This window comes from Leuciscus leuciscus (genome assembly GCF_965113295.1).
Source record: "Leuciscus leuciscus genome assembly, chromosome: 14".
Taxonomy (NCBI): domain Eukaryota; kingdom Metazoa; phylum Chordata; class Actinopteri; order Cypriniformes; family Leuciscidae; genus Leuciscus; species Leuciscus leuciscus.
The window spans coordinates 41,607,683-41,634,687 of NC_138738.1; the positions used below are offsets into that span (position 1 = coordinate 41,607,683).

The 27,005-nt window shown below is 41.7% G+C and overlaps 2 protein-coding genes across 3 annotated transcripts in view; both read right to left on the reverse strand.

Annotated features, from left to right (window-relative positions):
• tab1 (TGF-beta activated kinase 1/MAP3K7 binding protein 1) overlaps window positions 1-1,904 on the reverse strand; it is a 32,983-nt gene extending 31,079 nt beyond the window's left edge. Inside the window, exon 1 of the mRNA XM_082136165.1 lies at window positions 1,792-1,904. Coding sequence (XP_081992291.1) covers window positions 1,792-1,887 — 96 coding nt within the window. The 5' untranslated portion in view covers window positions 1,888-1,904. The remainder of the gene's footprint in view (window positions 1-1,791) is intronic.
• Window positions 1,905-2,950: 1,046 nt separating this feature from the next.
• Window positions 2,951-27,005, reverse strand: part of syngr1b (synaptogyrin 1b) — a 25,478-nt gene continuing 1,423 nt past the window's right edge. Inside the window, exons 2-4 of one of the 2 annotated variants that reach the window (XM_082136250.1) lie at window positions 10,836-11,073; window positions 9,614-9,759; window positions 2,951-4,227 (exon numbers count right to left, since the gene is read on the reverse strand). In XM_082136250.1, the coding sequence (XP_081992376.1) occupies window positions 4,201-4,227; window positions 9,614-9,759; window positions 10,836-11,073 (411 nt within the window). In that variant the 3' untranslated portion in view covers window positions 2,951-4,200. Of the gene's footprint in view, window positions 4,228-5,192; window positions 6,693-9,613; window positions 9,760-10,835; window positions 11,074-27,005 lie in introns of those variants that run through there. The other variant, XM_082136249.1, reaches the window with a different exon arrangement.

Consider the following 27,005-nt stretch of genomic DNA (forward strand, 5'->3'; position numbering starts at 1 on the left):
TGATAGTAACTCGTGGCCTCAAGATAGTAACTCGTGGCCTCAAGATAGTAACTCGTGGCCTCAAGATAGTAACTCGTGGCCTCAAGATAGTAACTCGTGGCCTCAAGATAGTAACTCGTGGCCTCATGATAGTAACTCGTGGCCTCAAGATAGTAACTCGTGGCCTCAAGATAGTAACTCGTGGCCTCATGATACTATCTCGCGGCCTCATGATAGTAACTCGTGGCCTCATGATAGTAACTCGTGGCCTCAAGATAGTAACTCGTGGCCTCAAGATAGTAACTCGTGGCCTCAGGATACTATCTCGTGGCCTCATGATAGTAACTCGTGGCCTCAAGATAGTCACTCGTGGCCTCAAGATACTATCTCGTGGCATCATGATAGTAACTCGTGGCCTCAAGATAGTAACTCGTGGCCTCAAGATAGTAACTCGTGGCCTCAGGATACTATCTCGTGGCCTCATGATAGTAACTCGTGGCCTCAAGATAGTCACTCGTGGCCTCATGATACTATCTCGCGGCCTCATGATAGTAACTCGTGGCCTCATGATAGTAACTCGTGGCCTCAAGATAGTAACTCGTGGCCTCAAGATAGTAACTCGTGGCCTCATGATACTATCTCGCGGCCTCATGATAGTAACTCGCGGCCTCATGATAGTAACTCGTGGCCTCATGATAGTAACTCGTGGCCTCATGATAGTAACTCGTGGCCTCATGATAGTAACTCGTGGCCTCATGATAGTAACTCGTGGCCTCAAGATAGTAACTCGTGGCCTCAAGATAGTAACTCGTGGCCTCAAGATAGTAACTCGTGGCCTCATGATACTAACTCGTGGCCTCATGATACTATCTCGTGGCCTCATGATAGTCACTCGTGGCCTCAAGATAGTCACTCGTGGCCTCAAGATACTCACTCGTGGCCTCAAGATACTATCTCGTGGCCTCAAGATAGTAACTCGTGGCCTCATGATACTATCTCGTGGCCTCATGATAGTAACTCGTGGCCTCATGATAGTAACTCGTGGCCTCAAGATACTAACTCGTGGCCTCAAGATACTAACTCGTGGCCTCAAGATACTAACTCGTGGCCTCAAGATACTATCTCGTGGCCTGCATTATATGACTGACAGACAAGAACGGTTTGACCTAAAAATATCAAAATTGAAACTACTGCGGAAAAAAAGACACCTACATCTTGGATGCCCTTGAGGTAAGCTAAAACATACCAAAAATTTATTTCAAAGTGAACTAGGCCTATCCCTTTAATTCAAAGGGAAAACAAGATGATTTTTCTGACACCACATATTTGTTCAATATTTTAAGCACAAACTCACTTCACTTTTAAGAAAACAAGATTTATTATCTGCAGTAAAAGTATCTTGATTAAAGAATGATTCGATATTAGTGCAGAAAAACAACAGGCTACAGAACCTTCGATCATTTGTTCAGGCGAGATTTTATATAAAAACGTCTTGACTAGCTTTTCTTTTCTTTTGTAAACAGGGATGTAGGTCCAGCGACTGTCAGTTATTGTGCTAGAGTGTGTAATATTACATGATAAAGTAACACTTCAGTCCATTGAAGAGAGTAAACAGCGGAATTAATGCCGTAAAGACAGACATGTACTGTAGTAACTGTAAACTGTCGAAGCTCAACACACTGAATAAGCACTAAAACTCAAGATGAATTCACTTATGGCACTTTTAATACGCGTGTGTGTTAAATCTATAGACTATCCGACAGTAAACGAGTAATAATGAGTGTTGATGATTAGAGAAAAGGACTTTCTTACGCTTTGCATCAGACTCCTGCGCTGCGCCGCCATGTTGGCCGGAAGTGAGTGCGCGTCAGATCTACAGCTCATCTGTGCGCATGCGCGACTCAGCATTACACCAGCTCCATGATTTAGAGATCTCCGGTTCCTTTCTTTTCTTTTTCTATCACAAAACAACGCTCTAGAATTCCAGTAGAAAACTATGTAAGATTATTTCCGCAACATAATAAAAATGAATCATGCTTGGTAAAGCATGACATAAAAAGTCTAAATCATGACATGGTCATTTGTGAGAGAAAAAGTTTAAATCATCACGTCAAAAATTTAAATTATCATATAGCCTACTAAGTCATTTTTTTTTTTACTTTTTAAGTCATAGTTATGATATAGAAAGTCAAAAGTATGACAAAAAGTCATAAATATGACGCACTAAGGCATAATTATTCAATGAAAAAGTCGAAACATGGAGATAAAGTAACAATTATTACTTTCTATGTCATAATTGTGACGTTTCTAGTCATAATTTAAATTTCATTTCATAATTATGACTTTTTAAGTCGTAATTTCAACATTTCATCTCATAATTATGACGTAGTATGTTATAATATCGAATTTTCTCATAAATATGACGTGCTGAATTCAGAACTGCACAGCCTACTAGAAAGATATGGTAAAAATAGTAATAGTATGTTATATGGTTTGGAACTGAGCATTAGTGTCATAATTTTGACTTTTTATGTCATAATTATGACCTTTTTATCGCATAATTCATAACTGCAATAATTATGATTTACAAAAGCAATTTTTTCTCACGTGGCAAATGATTCAGGTTGATTTCACAGGCCATTTTAATGCCATAAACATAAATCTTTTTATTATTATCCATGCACATTTATTTAGATGTATATATTAAATAGTAGATTTACATACAGCATGTATTAGCATAAACAGTGTTGCCAAGTCCACGGTTTTCCCGCCGAAACGGGCTACTTTTACACTTTTGCCACTGTTTTTATTTATTTATTATTATTTATTTATTGACTGCGGGATGAAACAAACGCATGATGACGTCATGTTGAAAATGCTTGAACATCCATTCAAACACGCTTCACAAAGACAGGATTGTGTTTATTCTCCAAACATCACCTGACCGGCGTTCAGCATCACCACACAGACGTTTAGGCATTAGTCGAAGCCTTTATTGTCACTGCTTGAGGTTGTACACACACAGACACTGGAGAATATCTTAAAATATAATGAAAACAACAGTAAAAACGGACTCGATTTACTTCCTTGATACATACTCCTTTTCTTATTATAAATTATTCATCAGTGACATAATAAAATTCAAAAGAAAGAAAAAAAGTTTTTCCTCATGATTTAATGAAAACGCAATTACTTTCTCCACCAGTGAAACAACTTTCCTTCCTCGCTGACATCATCGACCCCTCGTGTTTCTCAGCCCGTGTGAACGCAGCTTCATTATGGATTATTCATTACACATTAAGGAAGTAAAATAAATTCCGAAAGGCATTTCATGTGGACTTTAAAGATCATCTGCATGAACGCACACTGCTGGATCTGAAGGCAAACACGGACTCCTGCAGAAGATGATCACCCTGACCCTGAAAACACTGATGAACAGAGAAGCGTCTGGGACAGGATCGGTTCTAGAGTTCTATAACTCACATTAATGCTGACCTGGGGTGTAACTATACCTCCAGGAGAAAAATATGCAGGCCCATTTACACCACATATGATAATAATCATGCTTTGGTAAATAAGAATTGCGACATAAAAAGTCATAATTATGACTAAGCCACAATTATGAGATGAAGAAGTCGAAATGATCTCTGTCACAGGCGGTTGCTGGCAGAAGATGAGGAAGATGAGGAATATCCAACACGAAGGATTATTCACAAGAGATCCACCAACAAGGCAAACAGAGAGAGCAACACACACTTAACACTGATGACACTGAACTCAGCAGAACTGAACATGTACTGGTGTTGATGATGGTGACTTACAGCTGAACCGTCAAAACATAACGAGTCCATGTGGTGAGAGAGTGTGACACTTTTAATGTCATAAATGTGACATAATTTCAACAATTTATCATAATTTTAATTTAGTAGGCTGTCATAATTGTGACTCTTCATCTCAAATGACTTTGTATGTCATAATTTCGACTTTTAGCTGCCAATTTCAAACTGACATAATTTTACTGACTTTTCATTCATAAATTCAACTGTCAACATTTTCACTAGCAAGAACCACACCACAACTATGCAGAATCAGCTTTATAGAATGAAGACGGGTCGAAAGTGTTCGGGGAAAGTATGTTATGGTTCTCCGTCTGGCTGATCAGGGAGTCTACTCCAGGGAGACTCAGAGTGGGAGCTTCGTCTCGGTGGGCAGTAAGCTGGGTTACTGGAAGACCCCCCTGGATGCAGCCTGTGGAAGTAAAATGGGGGATGTTAGATATGGGGGGAGGGGGGGGGGGGGGGGGGTCGGGGGAAAGTGGGATGGATGGATGGATGGATGGATGGATGGATGAGTTGGAAGGGGAAGGATGGATGGATGGATGGATGGATGGATGAGTTGGAAGGGGAAGGATGGATGGATGGATGGATGGATGGATGGATGGATGAGTTGGAAGGGGAAGGATGGATGGATGGATGGATGGATGGATGGATGAGTTGGAAGGGGAAGGATGGATGGATGGATGGATGGATGGATGGATGAGTTGGAAGGGGAAGGATGGATGGATGGATGGATGGATGGATGGATGGATGGATGGATGAGTTGGAAGGGGAAGGATGGCTGGGGTTGAGAAACTGAGACAAACGGTGTGGTGAAGGTGGGTTCAGTGTAAATATACAGACGGGGAACAAGCTGATTAGTTGAGGCGTGGCCTTGCTCCCGAACCTCAGTTAACTTGTTAACTACATTAAAAATTGTCATAACTTTTCATCTCATAAATTACTCATAATTTCAAGATTTTAATTCATAATTTTGACTTTTTGTCAATTTCAACTGTCATCATTTTGATAATGTAACATTTTTATAATTTTGACTTCATAATAAATATTTTTTCAATTTCAACTGTCATCATTTTGATTTGTCATCTCAAATATGACTTAGTATGTCCCCCCACTCCAAAAAAATTATAAAAAAGACAATTTGGGGAAGGATGAGGAAAATATGATATGAGGGAAAAAAAGAAGGATAATAATCAGTTTGATTAGTCAGAAAACAGAAGATGAAGCTTAAAGGGATACTTCACCGATTAGCATTAGGCTGTGTATCAGTAGAAACCCAGTAGTATTCTGGAGTGACCGTGCGTGTGCTTCCCTCCCTCATGTCCCCCTGAGGCCAGACATTTCTGCATTGTGTGTTTGAAAAAAAAAAAACTCAGATGATGCAAAAATCGTCATTTATTGTCATTAGAGGCTCTTGTGTCCAGAGGCGAGAGACTCCAGCCAATAGGAGGAGCTCGTTCCGCATGTCTTCAACCCGCCCATAGGGGGTGCGATCTCACCATAAAACGGCGTCTCTTCAGTTTTGAGTCAGCTAGTAGCCTAGCCTAGCTGTATCATTTCTTCCGATAATGCCCTCTGTAACCGGTAGGCGTGGCTTGGGGAGTGGCCTGTAGGGCAGCGAAGCAAGTGCATTCTGGGAGTTGTTGTCTTTCATCCACATGAGCCAATAATACATTTTCTGGCTTTTCTCAGTCTAGAAGGCTCCAACTTCTAAAATAATTTCAAATTTCTACAACATAAATTACATTAAATACACATTCATCTTTCCAGCGGTGAAATATCCCTTTAAGTTAAGGCCCGTTCACACCAAGGACTATAACTATAAAGATACACTCTAAAAAATCTTGGGTTATTTTTTCTACCCAAATCCTGGGTTAAGCCTTTTAGGTCATTTTTTTTGCTTTATTTTTTCAGTGTTTGGGTAGTTTTTGTGTAACCCAGATCCTGGGTCAGACGTAACAACCCAGTGTTGGGTAGTTGGGTAGACTCCGTCAAAATGGTGAAATACAGGTTTGTGTACATTGTATTTTATCTATAAATGTGTCATTGTGCTGTATATCGTTTAATTTGATGCAAAGCAACATACAGAGGCGTGATGTGAGTCACCTTATCGAGTGTCGCATCTTTTCGCGAGATCGAAACGCCCGTTGCATAGAATTTGATGATTTTATTAAAAAAGATACAGAATATAAATAGGTATGATGTTAAATATGTTCTCAGAACTGTACACTGATTGTTTATGGACAGGTTATGGAGTCAGTCACAGCATGTTTCGGCTACGAGTGAAAGGCAGGGCGTCTGAAGAGACATTCAAACCACAGCGATAATGATAACGGCACTGAGAAACTATATTAATGGAATCACTTTTTCCAGCTGATGAACGATAAAAACATTTGACAGCCAATCAGAATCCATCCTGCTTTGAAGAGCGCGAGCATTTAAAGCGACAGACGACAAAACTGCAGCGCTTATAATAATCAGAACGACATCATATGTTGGTGCAGATCCTTGCTTATATTTAACATTCTCGGTGTGAACAAGCTTTTACAGTAATGACAAACAGACACATGAACATCAGCACAAGTATCTCCAAATCATCTTAATGATTATCCTGTTTGACTTGGAAATATGCAACTAATATCTTCACGTTGCTCAGCGATGGTGTTGTCGTTGCACAGCCGTAAGATCTGCACTGAACACCAGCGTGTAAATGTTAATCCTGAGTAAAGACTCTATAAAGAGCTTCTGATTCATTCTTCAGCAGGACAGCGGAGGCTCGACTCGAACATGTGTATCGGTGTGTGTGAAGAGCTCCTCGTACTCCTCTTCGAAACACACACGCTTCAGTCTCTCCAAAGAGAGCAGCGTAAGGCCTCCCTGTAACACACGTGAACACGCCTGAATGACCCACAGCTCCGGGAACGAGTGCTTAGCCGCGTCTCCACCCAAATTACCCGGAACAATTTGTCCCAGGAACTCTTTCTCCCCCAGACCTGTTGCTCTTTCTCCCCCAGACCTTATGCTTCGTGGCGTCAACCAATCAAAATGCATCGTGAACTCGACCAATCAGCATGTTCAGCGCACAAGTCCCGCCCCTGAAAGTTCCTGAACTTTGAAAAAGTAGTACCTCGCAAGCAAAGACTTTCTGAGGGGGAAATATTTACCCAGAACTTCATTTAGACCCGATTCCTGCGGTGTAAACACACTAGCCGTGTTTCCACTGTCGGGCCAATGCAAGCCAGGGCTTTAAAGGGGTGGTATAATATCCTTTTCACAAGATGTAAAATAAGTCTCTGATGTCCCCAGAGTGTCTGTGAAGTTTCAGCTCAAAATACGCCACAGATATTTTTATATAGCATGTTAAAGTTGTCACTTTTTGAGGGTGAGCAAAAATGCACCATTTTTGTGTCTGTCCCTTTAAATGCAAATGAGCTGCTGCTCCCGGCGCAGGGGGCGGAGCTACAACAGCTTTTGTCCTTTTACCTCACACACACATGCACTGAACATTTCAAAAACTTTTAGCCTTTTATGTTCAAACCGGAGTCAGACAATGATGGAGAGACTCAAGAAGAAGTGACAAAATGTAGAAGCAACAGGACATTTCTGAATGGTTAATTGATGAATTTATGTAGCTTATGCGTAGTTATCTTCTAGTCACTGATTAGCATATTCTGTCTTGATAATCTATAAATTGTGTTCAGGGGGCGGGGTTTATGTAAATTTTAGGGTTTGTGATGTCACTATCCCGGGAGGAATGTGGTGTAGTCTCTACCAGCCGTTTGTTGTAGTCCTTAAAAAGCAATTTCTTTAAAAGTAAATCTCTCCATTTGCGTTAAACTTTGAGTCGTAACTTTGCAGATGTTGTTTATGCTCAAACTGCAACATTACACACTAACTGAAGTTAGAAAAGTGAAATCATAATCAACCAGCCCTTTTTAAACGGGCCGTGTCAGGCTCATAGCCTCGGGTCTGGAGCACCGGGCCCAAAACACACTGGGTTTCCACTGTCGGGCCTGAAGCTCTGCAGCGCTTCACTAACACACACCTCTCTGGAACAGCGTCACACACACCCATCATTTCACCAACAAATGGCAGGTTTATCAGAAAACTAATCAGAAAGAAATCACTGGAAACAGTGAGATCACACAACGAACATGATAAAAGCGACCGTTCGCTGGCATTTCTGGTGTTTACTTGAGTATTTAAAGCCCAAGAATCGATGTTTTACCACAGGTTTACAATAAAGAGTGATTCATTGATCATAATGAATTAATTTGTGTCAAATTGCACATTAGTCACACAGAATAAATAAATTACTGTTAGGTCTATTTCACAAAAGAAACAGGACAGACTTACTTACTCAGTCGTGTCTGTTTCTGCTTATTTGGTAAGTGAGTTACAGGACATATTTACATCACATTTAGAAAGAATGATAATTTCTACAAATATGCCACCAAAAATACGACCTGATGAGCTTTAGCATCTCTCCCAGTAGACTAGTTATATTTTCAAATCAATTAAGTGCAATTTTGATACAAATTAATTCATTATGAATCACTCTTTATTGTAAACCTGTGGTAAAACATCGATTCTTGGGCTTTAAATACTCAAGTAAACACCAGAAATGCCAGCGAACGGTCGCTTTTATCATGTTCGTTGTGTGATCTCACTGTTTCCAGTGATTTCTTTCTGATTAGTTTTCTGATAAACCTGCCATTTGTTGGTGAAATGATGGGTGTGTGTGACGCTGTTCCAGAGAGGCGTGTGTTAGTGAAGCGCTGCAGAGCTTCAGGCCCGACAGTGGAAACCCAGTGTGTTTTGGGCCCGGTGCTCCAGACCCGAGGCTATGAGCCCGACACGGCCCGTTTAAAAAGGGGTGGTTGATTATGATTTCACTTTTCTAACTTCAGTTAGTGTGTAATGTTGCTGTTTGAGCATAAACAACATCTGCAAAGTTACGACTCAAAGTTCAAAGCAAAGGGAGATATTTACTTTGACAGAAATCGCTTTTTAAGGACTACAACAAACGGCTGGTAGAGACTACACAAGCTTCTTCACAGGTTAATGATATCACTAACCCTAAAATTCACATAAACCCCGCCCCTGGGAACACGATTTATAGATTATCAAGACAGAATATGCTAATCAGTGACTAGAAGATAACTACACATAAGATACATAAATTCACCAACTAACCATTCAGAAATGTCCTGTTGCTTCTACATGTTGTCACTTCTTCTAGAGTCTCTCCATCATTGTCTGACTCCGGTTTGAACATAAAAGGCTAAAAGTTTTTGAAATGTTCAGTGCATGTGTGTGTGAGGTAAAAGGACACAAGCTGTTGAAGCTCCGCCCCCTGTGCCGGGAGCAGCAGCTCATTTGCATTTAAAGGGACTGACACAAAAATGGTGCATTTTTGCTCACCCTCAAAAAGTGACAACTTTAACATGCTATATAAACATATCTGTGGGGTATTTTGAGCTGAAACTTCACACACACTCTGGGGACATCAGAGACTTATTTTACATCTTGTGAAAAGGATATTATACCACCCCTTTAAAGCCCTGGCTCGCATTGGCCCGACACTGGAAACGCGGCTAGTTGTGACGTAATGAAGCCTTGTTTACTGAAATCACATGACTGTTTGATACACGCTTCGAACCATTGATTCGGAAGAAAAGATTCGTAAAGGTTTGGAAGCTTCATGAAGCAGTGTTTTGAAATGGCCATCACTAGTCCCTAGATCCTGCGGTGGAAACGCGGCTTTATGCTCGTGTTTAATGTAAGCAGGTACAGACCCAGGTGAAGATGGAGAAGAAGGAGAAAGCGATGGCCGCTCGAGCCGCGTCACCTCCCGCGAGCAGAGGATTGTCCTCCGGCTTCGACACCTGCCACTGATTAGCCAAGAAACAGAAGCCCACGAACCACATGAAGGACCAGAACGCTGGAACAGAGAGACGTCGACACAGAAACTGGAAGGTCAAGGGCATTTTTATACATGCTTCACAGAGGACAATAAAAAGAGAATAGCAAACATTCATGCAAATACAATATTAAAAGAAATGAATAAAACATCTAAATCTGTTAAGCAAATGAACACTAAAGTTAAAAAGATTAAAACCCAACATAGCCAGTAAAATTAACCAATAAAACATGGCCTGAACTATAAAAAATTATTGTGATTTCAACGTGGAAAGACTGTAAAAATGCTACTGTTATAAACTGTTAATCGGTTAACAGAAAGTTTCTGTAGGCTGCCATTTACAGTGAATAACTGTGATAGATCTAACCGTACATTTAATGTAATTTTTACAGTAAAATACCATTAAATTTAGTTTTTGGAAGTGAAAATTGTATAATTTACAGTGAAAATCCGTAAATTGACATTCCCACAATTCCCTGCATGACACTTCACATGTGATGTATTTTTGTTGAAATAACTGTTTCTTCATAGTTTTTTCTTAGGGTTTTATGTTACATTTGATGCTGTTAAATGAATGTTTATTGCTTTTTTTAAATTTCATGCGTGTTACCATTAGTGTTCGTGTGAATGACACTGTGCAGCTTATTAACTTTCTCCTGGAAAATCTGCTTGTGATGAGCTTTGATTGATCATGTGACTCTCATCTCCACTGTGATTGGTGGTTGTCAGTGTATTACAATGGTACAGAACAGATATTAGTACTTCAATAGATTCGGTAAATTAACATTATATCAGTTAATACATTTTTATAAAATTTTTTACTGTAAATTTAAGTAAAACCTAAAATGTTGCTACCGTATTTTATACCGTAAGTTTAACTTTTTTTTTCTTTTCTTTTTCTTTTACAGTGTATGCCTGAGATATAAGGTACGTTTTCAAGGATGATGCACAGTTCCACAGCTTTAGACTTCAACCAAGACATCGTTAATACCTTATCAGAGGAAGATCTAAATGTAAAAGTTAAAACCTTATAATCAGTTCTAAATTTGAAATGCTGATGCTGATTTAAATGCACTACAGGTGAGGCTCTCTCGTACCTGATGTGCACAGGTCTGCCAGCACGGCTCTCTTGCGGTGTTTGACGCTGCTGATCTGAGGGAAACACGCGTCTACAGCCAGGAACAGCACACAGCTCACGAAGGCCAGCGAGCCCAGGCTCACCGCCAGCGAACAGGCGTTCTGTTTCCGGTTGAAGATGCAGAACTGCTCCACCTCATCGGGTCTGTTGATGTAGCCCTCGTTCACGACACAGCCGAGGATCACCAGTGAAAACAGCTGAGGAGAACACACACATCTTTGGAAACACATCTGCAAATGAGCGTCTAAAGGGTATGGAAGCTTGTTTCTGCCACGGAATAAAACATTAAAAAGCATTTTAATCTCACAATTCTATTATTTAGAATAAGATAAGACAATTAAGACTATTTCTCGCAATGCCAAGTTTATAGGCGATCTATCTCACAGTTCTGAGGATAAAAATAAGTATTGAGAGTTATAAACGTGAGAGTGAGCGTGAGCATGAGAGTGAGCGTGAGAGTAAGTGAGCGTAAATGAGAGTGAGCATGAGAGTGAGAGTGAGCGTGAGCGTGAGAGTGAGCGTGAGAGTCAAGTCAAGTCAAGTCAAGTCAAGTCAAGTTTATTTATTTAGCGCTTTTCACAATACAGATTGTATCAAAGCAGCTTCAAAGTATTAAATTAAAATAATACATCAATGTTTGTTTCTAGTGGAAAACGTCCACGTTTGGTAATGCTGATCAATAGTATAGTTGATTGATTAATTAAATTAAATACCCCCAAATATCCCCAACTGAGCAAGCCAAAGGCAACAGTGGCAAGGAACCGAAAAACTCCATCAGGTGACCTAATGGAGAAAAAATTAGGTGAGCGTGAGAGTGAGTGTGTGAGTGAGAGTGAGCGTGAGAGTGAGAGTGAGTGAGTGAGCGTGAGAGTGAGCGTGAGAGTGAGAGCTAGAGTGAGCGTGAGGGTGAGCGTGAGAGTTAGAGTGAGCGTGAGAGTTAGAGTGAGCGTGAGATTGAGCATGAGAGAGCGTGAGAGTGAGTGTGTGAGTGAGAGTGAGCGTGAGAGTGAGCGTGAGAGTGAGAGCTAGAGTGAGCGTGAGGGTGAGGGTGAGAGTTAGAGTGAGCGTGAGAGTTAGAGTGAGCGTGAGATTGAGCGTGAGAGTGAGTGAGCATGAGAGTGAGCGTGAGCGTGAGCGTGATAGTGAGCGTGAGAGTGAGAATGAGAGTGAGTGAGCGTAAGCGTGAGAGTGAACCTGAGAGTGAGCGTGAGAGTGAACCTGAGAGTGAGCGTGAGATAGAGAGTTAGAGTGAGCGTGAGAGTGAGTGTGAGAGTGAACCTGAGAGTAGTGTTGCACGGTGTACCGATACTTCAAAAGTATCGCGATACTCGGAAATTAAAAACGTCACGATACCTAAATTTATCAGTATCGATACAAAAAAAAAAAAAAAAACGCCTCCCTATGGACGTCTGTGTTTTTTTCCTGACGCACGCAGCAAAGAACCTGCCGCTGTCAGTGTCATGTGACAAAACACTACAGCGAGATGGCTGCATGTGCGAGCACAAGTGGTCCACGACTCGTAGAAAAAGATGACGCGAGGAGTGACATATGGTACGTTGCCTACCTTGCTCTGTTGCACGGTGCACCGATACTTCAAAAGTAAATCGGAAATGAAAAACGTCACGATTCCTTAATTTATTAGTATCGATACTTCTAAGAATGACCGCGTTCCAGATTTGTAAGGCCGGAGACACACTGGCTGCGTGTCTTGTCCGTTTTTATTTCGGCTCCCATGTTAACTGCCTGCGTGACACACGCGTCTGGGCGCAGCTCGAGACGCGCGGAAAACGCGTGTATGCTAGAAATCGAACCGACGCCTATTTTTCACGCGACACGCAAGCGTGTTGGAAGCGTTTCCAGGCAAAATAGAATAGGAAAAGATGTTTCTATGTCATTTTGACACGAATACATATTAATAAATGACATTTTGATGTTTGAAAGTTTTGACATAAATACAATATAAATGTAATTTAAAAAAATATTATCGATTTTCAAATATTGCACCTCTCAATACAAAACGAATGATTCTGTAGCCTATTTTGCCGTCAACACTGCCGACGTTGTCTTTGCTGCTATATATTTATGTTTAACATGAAGTATAGGCCTTCCACAACTCTCTCCCCACGTGTCAAATATATCACCAATGAGGCTTATCATGTTACCAATATTAAACATTGTTTAATATAATCGCTGTTCATATTTTTATTCAAAGTTCAGAATCAAGATAAAGCTCTTATGTTTTTTATGATAAATGAGATAATGCTGCTAAATTTATAATTTTTTTTACCTTGAATGTCATTGCTCTAATATATTTTTGATATTTTGATATTTCATATTTTGTTCAAATGTTTAATATATCTGCTGTTCATATGTTCATTTATTAGTGTGTTATATGATTAGAATGTTGTCCCGGTTTTAAAATAAAGCACAGCAATGATATTTGAGAGTGTTTCTCCCTTTTCAGGAAAAGTATCGAAAAAGTATCGAAATCGCAATACTTGACTTGGTATCGGTATCGAAACAATAATTTTGGTATCGTGACAACACTACCTGAGAGTGAGCGTGAGAGTGAGCGTGAGAGTGAGCCTGAGAGTGAGCATGAGAGTGAGCCTGAGAGTGAGCGTGAGAGTGAGCGTGAGAGTGAGAGTGAGCGTAAGCGTGAGAGTGAACCTGAGAGTGAGCGTGAGAGTGAGAGTGAACCTGAGAGTGAGCGTGAGAGTGAACCTGAGAGTGAGAGTGAGCGTGAGATAGAGCGTTAGAGTGATCGTGAGTGTGAGGGTGAACCTGAGAGTGAGCATGAGAGTGAGTGTGAGAGTGAACCTGAGAGTGAGCGTGAGAGTGAGCGAGAGTGTGAGTGAGAGTGAGTGTGAGAGTGAACCTGAGAGTGAGCGTGAGAGTGTGAGTTAGAGTGAGCGTTAGAGTGAGAGTGAACCTGAGAGTGAGAGTGAGTGTGAGAGTGAGTGTGAGAGTGAACCTGAGAGTGAGCGTGAGAGTGAGCGTCAGCGTGAGCGTGAGAGTAAGCGTGAGAGTGTGAGTGAGAGTGTGAGTGAGTGTGAGAGTTAGAGTGAGCGTGAGAGTTAGAGTGAGCGTGAGATTGAGCATGAGAGAGCGTGAGAGTGAGCATGAGAGTGAGTGTGTGAGTGAGAGTGAGTGTGAGAGTGAGCGTGAGAGCTAGAGTGAGCGTGAGGGTGAGCGTGAGAGTTAGAGTGAGCGTGAGAGTTAGAGTGAGTGTGAGATTGAGCGTGAGAGTGAGTGTGAGAGTGAGAGTGAGAATGAGAGTGAGAGTGAGAGTGAGTGAGCGTAAGCGTGAGAGTGAGAGTGAACCTGAGAGTGAGCGTGAGATAGAGAGTTAGAGTGAGCGTGAGAGTGAGTGTGAGAGTGAACCTGAGAGTGAGCGTGAGAGTGAGTGTGAGAGTGAACCTGAGAGTGAGTGTGAGAGTCAGAGTTAGAGTGAGAGAGTGAGTGTGAGAGTGAGCCTGAGAGTGAGCGTGAATTCGCGAATTCGCTTCCTGCTCAGCTACTGTTCGGACGCTCTTGCTTACTGCTACGCGCTTTGCTCTATCGCTTTTACATTTTATCTCCTATATTTTTATATTTTATTTCCTTTTATCACCTAATTTTAATTTCAGCAAATCAGCACAGTGCTCATACGACAAAGTTTGGAATACTACAAAAACGCAGAATTCTTTTACCCGACCAGCTTACATTCCGGGAAAGGAAAACACAACTGCCTACAAGGATAAGAGAAAATGCCTCTTCTGGTTCAAGAATCTACTTGCTGCACTAACTGCCACAGACTTTTACAAAGGATTGCAGTTCTTGAAAAAAAGTTATTTACGGGACCACCAAACCAGACGGAGCACACAACAGAGCTTCGTCATGGACACCCTCAGCATATAGCCGGTGAGTCCCATGCAACTAGTGCTCCTCGACAGGTAGAGAAACAAGCCGATCGACTTACAAATCGATGGCACAAACAGGGAGCGAGACCCAAAGGCACTCAAGACATCAGATTATCACGAGCATCACATATTGCCGCAGTAGCATCCTCTACCCCAGATACAGCTCTGACAAGGATTGCAAACACTGGTCTCCTACCACCGCCTATACATCTTGAGAACAGATTTGATGTACTAATGAATGTAAATGAGGAATCCCCAAATGTGATGAATGTGATCGAACACAGTCTGAATGGGCCAGTAGCTAACACTGATGCTAACTGGCGCTCAAGGTCGAGCAGACAGCGGCACTCAGCTCAGAGCGCAGCCGAGCCCAGGACTCTGATAGTGGGGGATTCCATAATCAGAAACATTAGCAGCAGGGATACAACTACGTGCTGCCTTCCACAAGCAACAACTTCTGATGTAAACAGGGAACTTCAGAACATTCTGATGAAACATAAGACTGCAAATCGACTCATCATTCATGTGGGGAAGAATGATATTCATAAAGAGCAGTCAGAAGAAGGATTTCAATTAACTTTTTGAAACACTTAAAAGACTGAAAGTTCAAACATTCATCAGTGGACCACTCCCAGCAAGAGGAACAAACAGGTTTTCACGGTTGCTTGGGCTTAATACATGGCTGCAAAAAACCTGCAATATAAAAGGAGTAAACTTCATTGACAATTTCAATCTTTTCTGGAGTCAACGACAACTGTTTCATCGGGATGGCCATCACCCAAACAAACTTGGTTCAAGAGTGTTAAAGGACAATATCTACTTCTCCCTCAATCATCCTTCTGCAGTGTGTGCCAATCCACTCAATCTGAACGCCACACACACACCTGGACACAGTATGAATGACCACAGGACTTCACTTCAGCAGCAAAATGGACATGCGATTGACATATCACACAAGGACAATGATAACACCACTGAGCCACAACAACCTCTGCTCATGGACTCAATCTCAGCTGAGCCCTGCCCACAGAGCTCACCACAGACAGACACTAGAACTGCCTCAAGATTCAGCACCCAAGGACGACTTCCTGGAAAACAGCCAGGGAAGCCAGGACAGCATATCACAGCCTCCGATAACACCAGAGCAACAGCCCTTTTCACCAGACACTTTTTCCCTCTCTCCAGCAACTCCACTTCTGTGCTTCTCACAGAAAATGGAAGAACTGGTGTATGCTGGAACCAAACTATCCCACTCTTTTGCTGCAAGCCCCCAGATACCAACCAAAAAACGGCAGGCACCGCTACCACCAAAAAAGCCTGCAGGCCCAGCTCGCCCTCCCCCTCCTCCAGTGAGAGCTCTTCGGCCTCTGCCACAACGCCAGGGCCCACACCCTCCTCCATCTGCTCGATGTGAACCAAAAACAACTGATACCAGCTCTCAGTGATATGTTTTGGGTCCCTGCTATGATAACAGTAACTTTCTCAAATGTTTACAGAACAAGCGGGAACCCAGTGTGCCTTTATCTCTCTCTATTGCGTTTCTATTACAAGATAGAAAGTCTAAGGCCTTCAATAGCCGTACAGCAAACCCAACTAATCTGGTGCCTATTACACGTCAAATTAAGATTGATGTGGGGGCAAAAAGTAAGACTGTTAAGTTTGCACTGTTAAACATTCGCTCACTTAAAAATAAATCACTTCTAGTCAATGACTTAATAACCACAAACAACCTGGGCCCGTATTCATAAAGATTCTAAGAATCCTCTCAGAAAACTCTTAATTTAGCTTAAAAACTTTTACGTAGGAGTCTTAGCTTAAAAGCGATTCGGGACCGATCTGAGAGCAACTCTGAGTAAGGAAAAGACAAAAACTTTCATCTTAGTAAGGAGGCGGGGTTGACCCCGTTGCTATGTATGACACAATCTTTTGACGACTGTGATTGGTTGGTTGTCCAAGAAGGGAAAAAAAAGTGATTTTAAGTAGTGATTACATGCGTTATTTTTCCTATTTGAACGTTCTCTCTCTCTCACACACACACAAACACACACACACACACACACACACATTATATGTGTGTATATAAATCCTTTTTATTTTTTTTTACCATGCTGTTAATTTCCTATAAGGTATTTGCTTGGCTTAGAATGAAATAAAAATTGTTCCACTCTTTCCAATTACACTGATTGCTGGCATGTCTATTTAAGTGGTGGTTTGAATGTTGGTTTGAATGTATCAAACATGGAATTTTCCCAGTTGCCAAATATCGTAATGTAGTGATTACTTTCATTTCTGGCGCTATGGCATTTCTGTGCTGTGTCGGAGATGTTAGCGTGTCTCTAATAAGATCAGTCACAAACATGATCCCTGCACGATCTAATCTATAGCGTCTTATTAACTCACTGTTATTCATTGTCTGCAACACATTTCTTCTCCCTCTTCGTCTTTCTGCCATTTTCTCCTCTGCTAAAGAAACTCTTAAGCCTCTTAAAAGTCCTCGTCCGTGCTCCTAACAATTTTGACCTTAAGACCTCTTTTAAAGGTTAAGATGCTTTCTGAATTACTTTTTTCTTTACTAGGATTTTTTCTTTAATTTTAAGAGTAAACGCCCACATTTCTAAGAATTTTCTTAGAATTTTGTCACTAGGAGCTACTCTTTGCATTAAGATTCTTTATGAATACGGGCCCTGGATTTTATGCTTCTAAATGAAACCAGGCTAGAAGACAGCTGCAGTGCAACAATCCTCAATGAAACATCCCCCCCTAACTTTACTTTTATGAGTGTCTGCAGAGCTGTTAAGAGAGGTGGGGGTCTAGCTGCTCTTTTTAAAGATATCTATCAATGTAAGCAAATATCATTTGGGAATTACCCTTCTTTCGAACATCTGGGGATTGTGTTAAAAGGTGCTCCACGCATTTTACTTATCATTATTTACAGGCCTCCAAAATACTCTCCAGCCTTTGCTGAGGACTTTACAGAACTGTTATCAACAATTTCCTCAGAGTTTGACTGTTTTGCCATTGCTGGAGATTTTAACATACACATAGATAGTGCAGAAAACAATATGGCAAAAGAAATCAAAACTGTTTTAAAAACTTTTGATCTGACTCAGCATGTACATGGACCCACACACAATTGCGGACACACTCTAGATTTACTTATCAGTAAGGGTCTAAACATTTCATCGATTGTTATTAAGGATGTAGCACTGTCTGATCATTTCTGTATTTTCTTTAATATATTGATCTCTCCTGCCACTGAAGCTAGATCTGTGTCTGTCAAGAAGAGATGCTTAATTGAGAACACTAGTGTACTATTTATGAAGGCTATATCCTTAACACCAAGCATATCTGCTGACTCTGTTGATTTTCTCCTTGATTCTTTTAACTCAAAAGTTAAAAGTGTAATTGATGATATTGCTCCTGTTAAAGTCAGGGAGAAGAATGGCAGACAAAAAGCACCTTGGAGAAACTCAACAGCAGTGCAAAATATGAAAAGACAATGCAGAAAAGCAGAGCGCATGTGGCGGAAGACAAAACTTGTAGTCCATTATAACATCTACAAAGACAGCCTTCATGCTTTCAATATGGAACTAGGCAAAGCTAGACAGACTTTCTTCTCAAATATTATAAACAGCAATTTAAACAACACACGCACTCTTTTTGCTACTGTAGAGAAACCCCCCAAGCCAGATTCCCAGTGAAATGCTCTCAGACAACAAGTGCAGTGAGTTTGCTTCTTTCTTCTCTGAGAAAATCAATAATATCAGAAAGGTGATCAGCACATCCTTGAGTTGCGCTGGGGTCAGACAGATCAGACCACCTGAGAAAGTAGTTACTATGTCTGATTTCAAAGAAATTGATGGCAAAATTTTGGAAGAAATCGTACAGCACCTTAAAACATCAACCTGCGCTCTTGACACACTTCCCACATCTTTTTTCAAAAGTGTGTTAAACAGTTTAGAAGCAGATCTTCTAGAAGTGGTAAATGCCTCACTTCTCTCTGGGAGTTTTCCAAACTCCCTGAAAACTGCAGTTGTCAAGCCCCTCCTGAAAAAGAGCAATCTGGATAAGACCATATTAAGCAACTATAGGCCGATTTCAAATCTTCCTTTCATAGGCAAGATCATTGAAAAAGTTATCTTCAATCAGCTGAACAAATTCTTATGCTCGAATGGATACTTTGACAATTTTCAATCTGGTTTCCGACCGCATCACAGCACAGAGACAGCGCTCATAAAGATAATAAACGATATTCGCTTAAATACTGATTCAGGCAAATTATCAGTGCTGGGACTACTCGACCTCAGTGCTGCATTTGACACTGTCGATCATAACATACTTCTTGACAGTCTGGAAAACTGGGTGGGGCTTTCTGGGATAGTCCTAAAATGGTTCAGGTCATACTTAGATTGGAGAGGTTATTATGTGAGTATAGGAGACCATAAGTCTGAGTGGACATCCATGACATGCGGAGTCCCTCAAGGCTCAATTCTTGCGCCACTACTGTTCAACCTGTATATGCTCCCAATGAGCCAAATAATGAGAAAGAACCAAATTGCTTACCACAGCTATGCCGACGACACACAGATCTACTTAGCCCTATCGCCTAATGATTACAGCCCCATTGACTCACTGTGCCAATGCATTGATGAAGTCAACAGTTGGATGTGTCAAAACTTTCTTCAGTTAAACAAAGACAAAACTGAAGTCATTGCATTTGGAAACAAAGATGAAGTTCTCAAGGTGAACGCATACCTTCACTCTAGGGGTAAAACAACTAAACATCAAGTCAGGAGTCTTGGTGTGACACTAGAATCAGACCTTAGTTTCAGTAGTCATGTTAAAGCAATAACTAAATCAGCATACTATCATCTGAAAAATATTGCAAAAATTAGATGCTTTGTTTCCAGACAAGACTTAGAGAAACTTGTGCATGCTTTCATCACCAGCAGGGTGGATTATTGTAATGGACTCCTCACTGGCCTTCCCAAAAAGACCATAAGACAGTTGCAGCTGATACAGAACGCTGCCGCCAGGATTCTGAGCAGAACCAGAAAATATGAACATATCACACCAGTCCTCAGGTCTTTACACTGGCTCCCAGTTAAATTTAGGATTGATTTAAAAGTATTATTACTGGTATATAAATCATTCAATGGCCTAGGACCTCAATACATTGCAGATATGCTCACTGAATATATACCCAACAGATCACTCAGATCATTAGGATCATATCAGCTAGAAATACCAAGGGTTCACTCTAAGCATGGCGAGTCTGCTTTTAGCTATTATGCTAGCCGCAGCTGGAACCAGCTTCCAGAAGAGATCAGATGTGCTCCTACTGTACTCACTTTCAAATCCAGACTCAAAACACATCTGTTTAGCTATGCATTTACTGAATGAGCACTGTGCCACTGTTCGTCCGACTGTTTGTACTGTACTGTATTTTATTTTTCTAAGCTGTTTTAATTATTCTTATTTCTTTTAATTATTTTAATTTCTTCTATGTAAAGCACTTTGAATTGCCATTGTGTATGAAATGTGCTATATAAATAAACTTGCCTTGCCTTGCCTTGAGAGTGAACCTGAGAGTGAGCGTGAGAGTGTGAGTGAGAGTGAGTGTGAGAGTGAACCTGAGAGTGAGCGTGAGAGTGAGTGTGAGGGTGAGAGTGAGCGTGAACCCGAGAGTGAACATGAGAGTGTGTGAGAGTGAACCTGAGAGTGAGCGTGAGAGTGAGCGTGACAGTGAGAGTGAGCGTGAGTGTGAGAGTGAGTGAGTGAACACACCTGACACAACACACACAAGACACCCGACACAACACACACAACTCACCCGACACAACACACACAAGACACCCGACACAACACACTACACACACACAACACACCCGACACAACACACAAAACACACCCGACACAACACACAACACACCCGACTCAACACACACAACACAACACCCACCCGACACCACACACACAACACACCTTACACAACACAGCCGACACAACACACACAACACACCCTACACAACACACACAACATACACGACACAACACACCCGACACAACACAGCCGACACAACACACACAAGACACCCGACACAACACACCCGACACAACACACCCAACACAACACAACACACCACCCGACACAACACAGCCGACACAACACACCCTACACAACACACACAACATACACGACACAACACACACAACACACCCGACACACCTTACACAACACACCCGACACAACACACACAAGACACCCGACACAACACAGCCGACACAACACACACAACACACCCTACACAACACACACAACATACACGACACAACACACCCGACACAACACACCCGACACACCTTACACAACACACCCGACACAACACACACAAGACACAGGGTTTAGGGTTCATCCCAAGATGGCGTAAGGTGCAAGTCACGCTATTTTCTGTCCAGTGTGTAGTCCCTGTCTGTCTTTTTTTTTTTTTTTTTTTGCACTTATTTCTTTATACGATCCTTCCTAAATCACAACGGATCTCCCCTGGATTCAATTTACCAGATCGGGAACCTATTCAAAATATACTTGCTATTTATGCCTAGCCGACATACGATCTCATACAACTCCCAGCCAGCCTGCGTGGTGTATCATTACTTCTAGTGCCTTTGGACTCATACTTTTCATCATCAGAAATATTCACGGCTAACCAGCTACTATTATTGACTAGCCCCGTTGTCAACAGAGCTGACAATAACATCACTGGCTAACAACACGGCATTAAGCTCGACGTACCTTCCACCTGTCCAACGAGGCGATTTGTCCCGGGAGATTTCCCCTGCTGACGTTCCGGTGCTGTGATCTTCGGTGCTGCGGCTAGTTCATCCGTTGCCCGCTCGATTGCTGACTGCTGTGGCGGCGCCGTTTTTTCCGGTTGGCCGCCCCTGCCCGGGCCCGGTTCGGCGGCTCTCTGTCTTCATTCTTCGGTCGGCTCCACGGGATGGAAGGATTTCTGGTGCAGCCGATTACCGCGGTCCCTCTTCGTCGGGGTGATGCCTATGCTCTGTTGATCTGACCATTGCCTGGATTTCGTAGTCTAAAGACAATACTAACTGTTGCGATCTAACTTTCCGCGGAAGCATTGTTTTGATTTCCCCGCTCTGAGAGTGCATGCGCAGTATACTCTCTGGGGAGGAGAAAGGGAGAACTTTTTTTTTGGTGTTAGTTTTGGACAATTTTCACATCCGGGCATTATGGCCCGTTTTTGGTTGCTTCTGTTAACCTTTTTAGCTTATTCTTATTATAGATGTCCTTTTCACCAAACACGAGTTAAATTTATGATCCCCCCTCCAAACTTCTTTGTGACTTCTTCGGGCTCATTTGGTTCTTCCAGAGAGGCTGCCTCTTTCTTCATCACTAAACACCTTGGTTTACCATCTCAGGTCAATACGTATGTATCATCACTCTCTGCTTTTAATGATATAAATCTAACTCAATTTGTTCCGAAATCATTCCCCCTCTTTTACTTTCATAAAGGTATTAAACGACCAGTTCTTAAAGCCATTACTCGATCACTCATTTTAGCCCTTCTCATATCCTCTGGAGATATAGAGACAAATCCTGGCCCAATAGCCCATACTAATACCTCAACCCCTCAGGTATTATCATTTAAAGACTTTTGCGACCATACTAGTTTGGGTTTTATGCACGTGAATATTAGAAGCTTATTGCCCAAACTTGATCTACTCACTACTCTAGTACATTCTGCTAACCCTGGCATCTTAGCAGTTTCGGAAACTTGGCTCAGAAAAACAACAAAAAACTCTGATATAATCATTCCCAACTATAACATCTTTCGTCAAGATAGAGCTACTAAAGGAGGGGGGGGTCGCTGTATTTTGTAGGGATAGTTTTCAGAGTTCTATTGTTCTATCCAAGTCCGTGGCTAAACAATTTGAGTTACTTGTCTTGAAAATCAATCTTTCCAGAAATAAGTCTATTATTGTTGCTGTTTGTTATAGACCACCCTCAGCCCCTAGTTGTGCCCTTGACACTATATGTGAACTGTTAGCTCCCCACCTATCCTCTGAGTTCATATTATTAGGTGATCTAAACTGGGACATGTTCAACATTCCTGCAAATGTACAATCGAAATTAGACGACCTAAATCTTACACAAATTGTTAATGAACCAACCCGGTACAATCTGAAAAATGTGACCAAGGGAACCCTTATTGACATTATCTTAACAAATATGCCCTCAAAATATACCTCGGCTGTTTTCAGTCAGGATCTCAGTGACCATTGCCTTATTGCATGTATCCGCAATGGGTCAGTAATCAAACCACCTCCACTCATTAGAGTGAAACGTTCAATGAAGCACTTTAGTGAACAAGCCTTCCTAATCGACTTAGCCCGGGTACCTTGGAAGAACGTTGACCTTATACCGACAGTGGAGGATGCATGGTCATTTTTTAAAAATGCTTTCCTGTCTGTCTTAAATAAACATGCTCCTCTCAAAAAGTTTAGAACCAAAAATAGATACAGCCCTTGGTTCACTCAAGATCTGACTGCTCTAGCCCAGCACAAAAACACCTTGTGGCGTACTGCTATAGTTTCAAAAAACCCACACGACATGCAACTCTTCAGAGAAGTAAGGAACCGGTACACACAGGCAGTCAGGAATGCCAAGAGTAGTTTCTTTAAACAGAAATTTGTGGCCTGTAGTACCAACTCAAAAAAGTTCTGGGACACTGTGAAGACCATGGAGAATAAGAACACCTCCTCCCAACTGCCTACTGCGCTGCGGCTAGATAACACTATCACTACTGTTAAAACTGCTATAGTTGAACATTTCAATAAGCATTTTGCTAGGGCTGGTCAAGTGTTCAACTTGGCTACCCATGCAGCCATAAGCTCTTCACCCCCCGCATCACCTTGCCTTAGTCCCCCTAATTTCTCATTCATGCAAATTCAATCAGCAGATGTCATGAAAGATTTGCAAATGCTTGACCCTTATAAATCAGCTGGATTAGATCATCTGGATCCGTCCTTCCTGAAACTCTCAGCAGCAATCATTGCAACTCCTATTACCAGTCTGTTCAACCTTTCCATCGTATCCTCAGAGATACCAAAAGACTGGAAAAAAGCAGCAATCATTCCCCTCTTTAAAGGGGGTGACACGCTGGACCCCAATTGTTACAGACCCATATCTATCCTGCCCTGTCTCAGTAAAGTTTTCGAAAGCCAAATCAACAAACAGATGATCAAACATTTTGAATCAAACAATACGCTTTCTGCGATGCAATCAGGTTTCCGAGCTGGTCATGGCTGCACCTCTGCTACACTCAAGGTCTTAAATGATATTACAACTGCCATTGATAAAAGACATTACTGTGCAGCCGTATTTATTGACCTGGCCAAGGCTTTCGACTTGGTCGATCATCATATCCTCATTGGCAGACTTGGTAGCCTTGGTTTTTCGAAAAACTGTCTTGACTGGTTCACCAACTACTTCTCGGACAGGGTTCAACATGTTAAATCTGAGGGTCTGTCTGAACCTATTGCTGTCTCAACTGGGGTGCCACAAGGTTCGATTCTTGGACCAACTCTTTTTTCTGTTTATATCAACGATGTTGCTCTTGCCGCTGGTATCTCGCAGATCCACCTCTATGCAGATGACACCATTTTATATACATCTGGCCCTGCATTGGATACTGTGCTAACTAATCTTCAAAAGAACTTCGAGGCCATTCAGCATGCATTCTGCGGACTTAAATTGCTCCTAAACTCCAGCAAAACTAAATGCATGCTGTTCAATCGCACACTGCCCGTACCTGCCAACCTGACTAGCATCTTGACTCTGGATGGATCAAGTCTAGATTATGTTAGCACCTACAAATATCTAGGTATCTGGTTAGATAATACACTTTCTTTTCAGTTCCACATTAACGAGCTTCAATCCAAAATTAAATCTAGAATTGGCTTTTTATTCAGAAACAAAACCTCTTTCACTTATTCTGCCAAACATACGCTGGTAAAAATGACTGTTCTTCCGATATTAGATTTTGGTGATGTCATTTATAGGACTGCCTCTACCTCTCTTCTGAAAAGGTTAGATGTGGTCTACAACAGTGCCATCCGTTTTGTCACCAATGCACCTTTTAATACTCATCATTGCGATCTATATGCATTAGTAGGCTGGCCCTCTTTACATACTCGGCGCTTGACCCACTGGTACCATCTGATATATAAGTCAATTCTACGCAAAACCCCTCTGTATTTGAACTCTTTACTCACCATTGCCTTACCGGTCCGTAACCTGCGCTCTAGTAGGTACATTTCCTTAGTAACCCATAAAGCAAATACTTCCTTTGGCCGTAGCTCCTTCCAATTTGCAGCAGCACACGACTGGAATGAGTTACAAAAGACTATGAAACTTGAGAACACCATCTCTCTCACGTCTTTTAAAGCACGACTATCAGAGTTTTTTCCTCTTCGTTGCACATGTTGATTTCCCTTATTATAATATCGCACTCAATTTACCTCTGCTCTGGTGCCTCTTTGTCCGTTGGTGCCCTGCTGAGAGTCTCATGCACTCTATTTGTGTGTTGTATGATATTTGCACAATTTCTCCTTGCACAATTATGCCCAGTATTATTACTACTTATGTAGTTGCCTTGATATTTTTTATCATTCCGATCCTTTATTGTAGATTATGATGCACTAATTGTTTACATACCAAGGCTGTTTTTATTACTGCCTAGAAAACTTGTATTTTATTCATCATTTTTATCCCCTTGTGTACTTTGTGTAACTTTATGTTATCTTGCACCTTCGCTTTATCTTGGCCAGGTCGCCATTTCAATTGAGAACGTGTTCTCTACGTGCTCACCTGGTTAAATAAAGGTAAAAAAAATAAAAAAATAAAAACACACGACACACCCGACACAACACAACACACCACCCGACACAACACAAAAAACACACCCGATACAACACACACAACACACCCGACACAACACACCCGACACAACACACACACACACACACACACACACACAACACACCCGACACAACACACCCGACACAACACACCCGACACAACACACCCGACACAACACACACACACACACACACACACAACACACCCGACACAACCTACAAAACACACCCGACACAACACACACAACACACCCTACACAACACACCCGACAGAACACACACAACACACCCTACACAACACACACAACACAGCCGACACAACACACCTGACACAACACACCCTACACAACATACACAACACAACACACCCTACACAACACACCCGACACAACACACCCGACACAACACACCCGACACAACACACCCGACACAACACACCCTACACAACACACCCGACACAACACACCCTACACAACACACACAACACACCCGACACACACTCATTTGGGACGACGCAAGTTTCCACCGGGTGTCTCTGGTTCGTAACTGGTTCACTGCCCACCCACGCTTTCTAGTTGTTTATCCATTCCTCAATCCTACTGCGGAATTCTTTTCTGCCTGGAGATGGAAAGTGTATCCAAACACGTATACCCCTTCCCCAAGCTATGGAGGACGCATGTGGAGATACACCGCTGGAATCGCCATGCTAGGCGGTATCCCCCAGAAGGATGCAGCATCGTTTACGGGAACTGTATACAGTAAATTCTTCTGTTGTTTTGTATGTAGACCACTGTGTGTGCAACTTTGTGTTGGTTGGGATGTACACTGTGTACATTGTTTTTGTGGGAAAAATTTAATATATTTGTGTGTATAAAAACAATATTCTCAAATATTTTACAACACACTTCTGTTTGTACTGTCTGTAAGTGTAACACTGAACAAAAAAAAGGCCAAAGTCATTATGATGAATGGAGAAGAAGTGTTTTCCATTCATCAGTGTTTTCCATTGAGCACATCAGTGTTCAACTGGTTCTTATAAATGTCTATTCATATGATGGTTTGTGTGTGTCATTTGAAAACAAAATACCATTTCGAGAAGAAATAACATTGTTTTGAATGTAAAGTTTCATTTTGCAGGAGAATTGAGAGGTTTTGCCCATTGTGTGTGTGTGTGTGTGTGTGTGTGTGTGTGTGTGTGTGTGTGTGTGTGTGTGTGTGTGTGTGTGTGTGTGTGTGTGTGTGTGTGTGTGTGTGTGTGTGTGTGTGTGTGTGTGTGTGTAGAGTTC